The sequence below is a fragment of the Dendrobium catenatum genome, unplaced genomic scaffold (genome assembly GCF_001605985.2).
Source record: "Dendrobium catenatum unplaced genomic scaffold, ASM160598v2 fragScaff_scaffold_716, whole genome shotgun sequence".
NCBI classification, from domain to species: domain Eukaryota; kingdom Viridiplantae; phylum Streptophyta; class Magnoliopsida; order Asparagales; family Orchidaceae; genus Dendrobium; species Dendrobium catenatum.
This window is the reverse complement of record NW_021319178.1, coordinates 24368548-24377061: the sequence shown is the minus strand read 5'-3', so window position 1 is coordinate 24377061 and position 8514 is coordinate 24368548. Positions and strand designations below refer to the sequence as shown.

At 40.0% G+C, this 8514-nt stretch overlaps 1 protein-coding gene across 1 annotated transcript in view; it reads right to left on the bottom strand.

Annotated features, from left to right (window-relative positions):
• The window catches only part of LOC110114181 (probable methyltransferase PMT11), a 30590-nt gene that overhangs the window by 945 nt on the left and 21131 nt on the right, over nt 1–8514 (bottom strand). The window contains exons 7-8 of the mRNA XM_020846965.2: nt 2955–3077; nt 2340–2417 (exon numbers count right to left, since the gene is read on the bottom strand). Coding sequence (XP_020702624.1) covers nt 2340–2417; nt 2955–3077 — 201 coding nt within the window. The remainder of the gene's footprint in view (nt 1–2339; nt 2418–2954; nt 3078–8514) is intronic.

Sequence of the window (8514 nt, the reverse complement as noted above, 5' to 3'; positions counted from 1 at the left end):
TCCTCTGTTTTGGCCGACCGCCCCCCTCACTCCCTCTCTTGGGAAACTTCAGCAAGAAGAAGAGACGACGACATCTCTCTCCCCAATTCTCTTCAATGTTGAATGGCGGATCCCGAGCTTGAGTGGGGTCTAGTATTCAACGCCGACGGAAGCATCAACGTCCTACGGTCACCTTGCTTCGACGTAGGATTTGAAGACGAAACCACCGTGGAGGAGTACTTGGAGAGAGTCGTCCCGATCCTTGCAAGCATCTACGACCGACAACTTTCAAAGCACACTTGGAGCCTCGACGGTCATCTACGACTTCCATCCCAACCGGCTACTTTTCCTCCGACGAAGTTCTTCGGCGCCCTTTCTCTAGTGGTAACTTCCTTCATCGCTTGGATCTTCTATCTCCGCCAAAAGTCCACCAATCTTTGAGTGATACGGCCCCAAGGTGAAGTTCTCGTTGTTAAACGTTGGGTTTTGTTATTGTACTTTGCATATGAAATTCGCCTAGAACTTTGAATGATTCGTTTTGGTTAATCTCTCTTGCAACTCTTTGGCCTAAGCAAAGTTAACGTTTCTAAATCTTAACTATATCTTGCATGATCCCCATAAAATTATAAAAAGCAAACTTTAATAATTCTCTTTTTAATTTTGATCGTAACTCCTAGTAGTTTCACATCATTATGTATTAATACTTTTTTAAGCCAAAGAAGGTCAAATATGTGCCCAATACACCGATGCTTACATTCATTTTATACTCGGAAGCTTTAAATCAATGGAGGGCCAATCAAGTAAGACCCACTTGTTTCAACTGTGCCTATTTTTTCACAGTAGAAATTTATCACAAACTAACTGCACTCTATGTCGATATGAAAACTGCCAAAGCTGTTTTTCAAGAAATTTGCCATCAAAAAGTTGCAATGGGAAACAAATTTGAAACTTTTTATAAAAACAACTTTCTAATGATTATAACTCAAACCATTTATAAAAAAGAGAAGATCAACCAAAGTGATTAGTATTTTAAGTTTAACATGTTTTTCACCTATCAAATATGAACTAAATTCTACACTCTCATGTCTCTTAAAAATCTCCACATACCCCACATTAAACAGAACTTTTCTGGATACCGTCAAAGATCACACACAAAAAGCTTACTCAACCAAATGGAGTCTACATAGGAGTCACCAACTCCTTAATTTTAATTGATCAAGATAAAAGAAGCCAAGATCTATAAGAGCTATGAAAGCCACAAACTATATGCAACACTAAATCCAAATAAAAAAACAATTAAAATGCCACTTATTATACTGCTTATTAAGAGTATGTACTAAAGAAGATCAAAGTAAACCCTATTACACAAGCGGTCAAATCTGTTTTTAACATAAAAGCTTAAGTTTTATGTGAGGGTTAATTACTTTCACTTATCTGATATAAAACTGAACTCAATACGTAACTTAGCAAGTATAGTTATGAGTAAACTTGCTCAAGGAATGCAAATTGTGAGACAAATGCCCGTTTGATTGAGCAGATAGCCATGGTTATAATAACGACCTTTTACATAGTTTCTTAGTTTTTAAAGATTGGAAAACAAGACAAAACCCATTTGATTGAGTGCTTTACAATTATTGATTCTCAAAGGTTAGTTCAGGGGCTAAGCCAAAATTTTTTACTAGTGAGCGCTAAATTAATGATTTTTAAAATACTCTTAATCTTTTTTCGAAGATTTTTTTTCTCTCTATATTTAATAATTTATAGTGAAATAATATTTTGACCATTAAAAAAAATTTACTTTCAATAAATTATTAAATTCTACATTTTATATTCTATTAGTTGTATTATATACAAATTTATAATTAGCTTATTTCAATTTAAATATTTAGTTATTAGTTAAAAAAAAAGAATCCATAACCTACAAATAATTTTCTATATATATATATATTAGTAAAGCAAATTTTTGACCGAGACAAGAAATTATGGGATTATAGCCTTATGGCTTCTGTTATAATATAAGTTAAAAATAGTATAAGTTAAAGCAAGTAATGCTCTCTGGTGCAGAGGTAAACTGTTGGTTTTCTTAGCTAGATGTTGTGAGTTTGATCCCCACTTTCGATTTTAAAATATTATGAAATACTATTCTTAGATCTTTCCCTAATTATAGTCTTTTGTAGCTAGATGGGCCAGTGAGGGCCCGTGCCCCCAGGCCCCCATTGTAGCTCTGCTAGCGGGTTTGTTGATGGGAGTAAGTAATAATTCAAAAAGTGCGGGTAAAAATAGATGAAGGAGAGAAAAAATTGACTAGGCCTTATCTGTGTATCGCATGTTTGATAATAACTAGAGAGAGGGTCTCTCACCTTTTATGCTCTATAGAGAAGAGACCAAAAGCATGCAACAAGTCATAAGTTCTTGGGTAAGTATCAAATGGCTCACACCTGCAGGTAAAATAAAAAACCAAATAAATTGGAAAACTGGTTAAACAACAATCATGCAAATGCAATTTTCATGTAGCACTTAAGAATAAATTTTCTAACAGTAATGAAACAGAGAACGAGATAAATAGAGCTCTTCAAAAGGAGTTACTTCGAACCTCAAACCAAAAAACTATTTGTCCCTTTCAAGAAATTGGTCATACTAAATCAACTGCAAGGAACGAGTATTGCCAGAAATAAAGAAAATTGAAATATTGTCATAGTTCCATAACTTTCCAAAACGCTATATCGCACATGCATTCAGCAAAAAGAATAAAAATAAATAAATAAATAAACAAACAAATTCTAGGCATCCCCATAAAACTGGAGATAACAGCTCAACAAAGAACAACATCAAGAGACTTGAGGAACATAATAAAATGATGATCATAAATGTTATCATTGATAGTAAGACATTCTGTAACTTTGACAAATTCAAAACAGAAAGAAAATTTGTTTTTTCCCTTGTAAGTTAAATATAAAAAAGTTAATAACTCATACCAGTCATGGGCCACTCCTATAAGTCCACGATCATAGATGACAGGCAATGTGTTGGGTCCACTTATAGGGACAACATTCATCACCCAGCTATTCATCTTCTGATCAATTAATGCTGATGCAAACCTATTTAAAAAAGTAGACAGGAGCACAAGAATAGTTAACAGCACACTGAATGCTATAATAGAAAAATAATTTTTTATTCTGTAAACCACAGATAAAGTTTGTTGATATAACCTACCACTAAAGCTAGTTAAATACAGAATGGTATGTTATATGTAGAACAAATCATGAATAAAAGAAAACTTTCTTAAAGGCGCAGTTGAGATTTATGCCCTCCATACCAACTCAAAAAAGAACAAATCACACATGGAAAATTTAACCTGCTCAGTCCAAGTTCCTACGAGTAAGATGTAAAAAAGCAGAAAATCCCAACTATTAAAATGACAATTTAATCAGAAATGTCTTCCAAGAGAGAGTATCAAAATCCAAGCATTCAAACCAACGGTCTCTACATGATGTTACTCATGACAGCACATAGTTTATTTCAACTCACTCTGTACCGAGTGATATCCTATTCTGTACCGAGTGTTATCCTACTCTGTACCGAGTATTATTTACTGCTTTACCTCATAGCCTACTATGTACCGAGTGTTATCCTACTCTGTACCGAGTGTTATTTACTGCTTTACCTCATTCCGCTTATATATACTTGTAACCTGTTCAATTATAATGATACATACGCTTTATCCTTCTTTGTCTTTCTGCTTCGTTTTCCTTTCTTTCTCTCTTGGCTGTGAATCTCTCACATGGTATCAAGAGCCAGGAGATGGGAGATCAAGAATCAGCCTCTTCAATCCCTCCCGCCTCCACCACTACGCTCGCCGCCCCATCAGATGACTAACAATCCCGGCGTCCCTCAAATTCACATATCCAACATCAAGAATCTAATCGCTCACTCCCTCACCACCGATAACTACGCAATTCGGCGAATCCAAATCTTTCAGAACCTCTCCACCAATGGGTACGCAGATTACCTCACCGGCAAAGCAACTCCTCCAGCTGATCTGCATTTGCCGAATTATGCATGCTAGCGTCTAATCGACAGCAATCTAATATCCGCTCTATTCTCAACTTTCTCCCCCACGCTTCTTCCTTACGTCATTACGTCTACTACCACCCAAGAAGTCTGGGTGACGCTTGAACCCCGGCTACAATCCTCTAGTCGCTCTCGAGTAATCCAACTCAAGAACGAACTACACCATGTTCAAATGAACAATCTCACGATGCAGCAGTACCTATCTCAAATCAAGAACATCGTGGATAACATTGCCGCTGCGGGTACCAAGATCGATGAGGAAGACATCGTTCTGTACATCTTGAACGGACTACCGGCATCCTACAATTCCTTCAAGACAGCTATACGAACATCATCTTCATCGGCCGATCTCGACAATCTTTATTCTCTTCTTTGCAGCGAAGAGACCCACATAAATCAACAAATTCAAAAAGTTCAAGCCATCACGTCCTCTGCCTCAGCTCTCTACGCTACCTCTCACTACCAGAACAAGAATCGCAATCAACGTCGGCCCTTCAAAAACAAATCTGCCCTACAAAAACAGCCAAAGACCGCCGATTCCACTAACACAACGAACAACACTAGACCAACTTGCCAAATCTGCGGCAAGAACGACCACATCACAATAAATTGTTGGCACAGATGTAATTCCAAGTATGCACCAACAACCTCAAACGGATCCCGCGCTTTTCTTGCTCAGCAAAATCCAACTGCACCGCAAAGTTGGATTCTTGATTCCGGTGCCACCAACCATTTCACGACTGATAATTCGAACACACAGCAATCCACAACTTATCCCGAATCTGATTCAATCACGGTTGCCAACGGATCAACATTACCTATCCAAAACTATGGTCAAGGTTTGCTACCGTTACCAGATACCCCTTGTAAGCTTCGTCTTTGTCATCTTTACATGTACCGTCATTTACACATAATCTTCTATCTGTGTCAAAACTCACTCAAGACAATTTGATATCAATTACCTTTGATTCTAACAGCTTTGAAATTAAGGATATACAGGACAATCGTCCTCTGCTTAGTGGACATTACGGTTTGTACCAGCTCAACGTGTTGTCTGACAACCCCCCGAAAGCACTTCACGTCAACACTACCTCCTCTTCTACCTGACACGCAAGACTTGGACATCCAAACAATCGGATTCTTCATCACTTAGCAAGCAATTTTTCAGAATTCAAGAATGTTTCCTTTTCTTTTCACTGCAAATCTTGTAATATGGCTAAAATCCACATACAATCGTTAAAGAAACGATCCTCGGTCACCACCCATCCTTTTGAACTCATTCATTCGGATGTGTGGGGACCGGCTCCTACATCTTCTTTAGCTGGATTTCGGTACTTTGTTGTTTTTATTGATGATTTTACAAGGTTCTCATGGATCTATTTCATGCACTCCAAACATGAAACCTTCACAAAATTCAAATTATTTTGTAGTCTAATCCAAAATCAATTCAATATTATGCCGAAAATTTTTAGATCTAACGGCAGTGGGGAATTTGTCAGCTCCGAATTTAACCTCTTCCTTCAAACTCGCGGCATAATTCACCAATTCAGTTGCCCGCAAACCCCGGAGCAGAATGAGCTTGCCGAGCGCAAGCATCGGCACCTGTTGGATCTCACCCGAACTCTCTTGCACGAGGCTCTCCTTCCGAATCAGTTCTGGGCCGACGCTATTGACACCGCAAATTACTTAATACACTGTTTACCCTCCAAACCGCTGGCACTAAAATCCCCTTATCAAATTCTCTACAACAAACCCCCTGCCGTCTCCCATCTACGCACCTTTGGGTGCTTGTGCTACTCTTGGCTCCAACCATACGCGGCATCAAAACTCTCACCCAGATCACAACAATGCATGTTCATTGGTTATTCACCACATCATAAAGGATACAAATGTTATAATTTGGAAACCCAAAAACTCCACATTCGAGACACGTGGTGTTCTAGGAATGCATATTTCCCTACGCAAGCCACCACTATTCGACTACACCTCATCCAACAGAAAATCAGCCACTTCATAACCCCTTACTGCTCGTTCCCGCTTCCACAATTTCTACTTCACGGCAATCCAACAGCCCGCCAAACGTGCCTCCAACCAACGATACCAGCATTCAACAGCCAAAGACGATTTTGCTCAACTTAGGAGACAATCTGATCTACCAACCCAATACCGAATCGATCAGCATCCAACAGTCTCAACATCCGATGCAAACACGATCAAAATCAGGTATACACAAACCAAAGCAACTGTTTTCCTTATCCAGTCAGGTCAATACACCGCCTACTCCCATCAACTTCAAGCAAGCATCAAAGGATGATCACTGGAAAGCTGCTATGACTTCTGAATTTAACGCTCTTCAAAGTCAAAACACTTGGTCACTCGTACCAATCCCAAACAACAAACGGATACTTGGCTGCAAATGGACATACAAAATCAAAATGCTACCAACAGGAAAAATCGATCGCTACAAAGCTCGGTTAGTTGCCCAGGGATATGATCAAAAGTTCGGCGAAAACTACACCGAGACATTCAGTCTGGTTGCCAAGATGACCACGATTCGTATGCTTCTCATCCTTGCAGTCAACCGAAAATGGCCCACGCTACAGTTGGATGTTTCTAATGCTTTCCTTCATGGGGATCTACCGGATGACATCTACATGCGTCAACCACCAGGGTACGAAGAAACACAAAAATCAAACCATGTATGAAAATTAAACAAATCAATCTATGGTTTGAAACAAGCGCCTCGTCAATGGTTCCAAAAATTTACGAACTTTCTTCTCACACGCGGATTCAGGTTTAGTCATTCTGACCCTTCCTTACTTATTTTCTCCAAGAACCAAGTTCATATATTTCTATTAATATATGTTGACGACATCCTTGTAACAGGAAACGACACATACAGCATCAGATCACTCCTTCACGATCTCAATTCTCACTTTGCTTTAAAACAACTAGGAGAGATCTCCCTATTCCTAGGTATACAGGTTCAACAAACCTCCAACGGTTATTTTCTCAACCGGTTATTTTCTCAACCAAGAACACTATGCCACCAAACTCATTCAAGAAGCTGGATTCGCTCATTGCAAAGCTCTGCCGACACCAATGGCCCCAGCCTCCTCACATCAATCAGACAACACACAGCCATACCATGACCCTTCTCTCTACCGTCGTCTAGCGGGCTCACTACAATACTTATCTATTACCAGACCAGACATCGCCTTCGCCACTAATCGGGCATGTCAACACATGCAACAGCCGACAGTTCAAGATTTTAAAAACCTCAAACGCATATTACGGTACATCAAAGGAACTCTGTCTCACGGCCTTCCCATAACACCAGGCGACTTCCAGCTTCGCACCAACACAGACGCTGACTGGGCATCTGACACTTCCGATCGGAAATCCATCACAGGTCACTGCACATTCATGGGTCCAAATCTCATATCTTGGTCTGTTAAGAAGCAAGTAACTGTCGCCAAATCCTCTACGGAAGCCGAATACAGGGCATTATCCGCAGCTACTTCAGAAGTTCTCTGGCTCCGTCGTCTCTCTGCAGAACTAAATCTTCCACAAAGCTCTGCCACAAACATATATTGCGACAACATATCGGCGATAGCCATAGCCAAGAACCCCGTGTTCCACTCCAGGACCAAACACATAGAAATCGATTACCAGTTCATTCGTCAACATATTTTCACCGGAAATATTCATATTCAACACATTCCCTCGCAAGATCAGATCGTCGATATCTTCACTAAACCGTTCTCCATCACTCGGTTCACTCACTTACGCTCCAAATTAACAATTCGAAAACCGAATGGTCAATTTGAGGGAGGATGACTGTGGGCTCCGAAAATTCGGCCCCGGCCTCCGCTCGCTCTTCTTATTCGGCGAGTGAGTTTTAACGAGCTAAGTTCCGAGGTAAATTTTGGAAGGCAGATGGGTTTGTAGATAAGACACTACCCAGAGATTTCGCCCTCATTTTGTGAGGACTTTATGATCTGAGTTCTGGTTTCCTATAGGCGCAAGCCCCTATAGTTAATTACCCCTCCCGATCACGAGAGAGAACTTTCGATTAAGGCTAGTCGTTAATCAGATACGTAAAGATACGTGGTATCTGGCATATAGTAGCAGCAATATATATGGATTTTGAAATATTTGGAAGTTTGGAAATTTGGGTTGAAATGGTTTGATATTTAAAATTAGAAATTTCACCATCTTGCACTTAAAGCGAATGGTGGGGGAATGGATGATGGACCCGATCAAGATCCCATGGTTCCGTCGTCCCGGGCCATCGTGGTCCCTGGTCTACTTAGTCAGAGGAGGTAGTCGACCCAACCTGACAGAAGGATCCTTGTCGGCAGCCATGGGTTGCTTCGTCCAAGGGAACCTTGTAGACCGGGGTTGATGTTTGTCTAAGGGAACAAATTTGAATCCACCTTAGCTAACAAAGAGCTTTGTGCC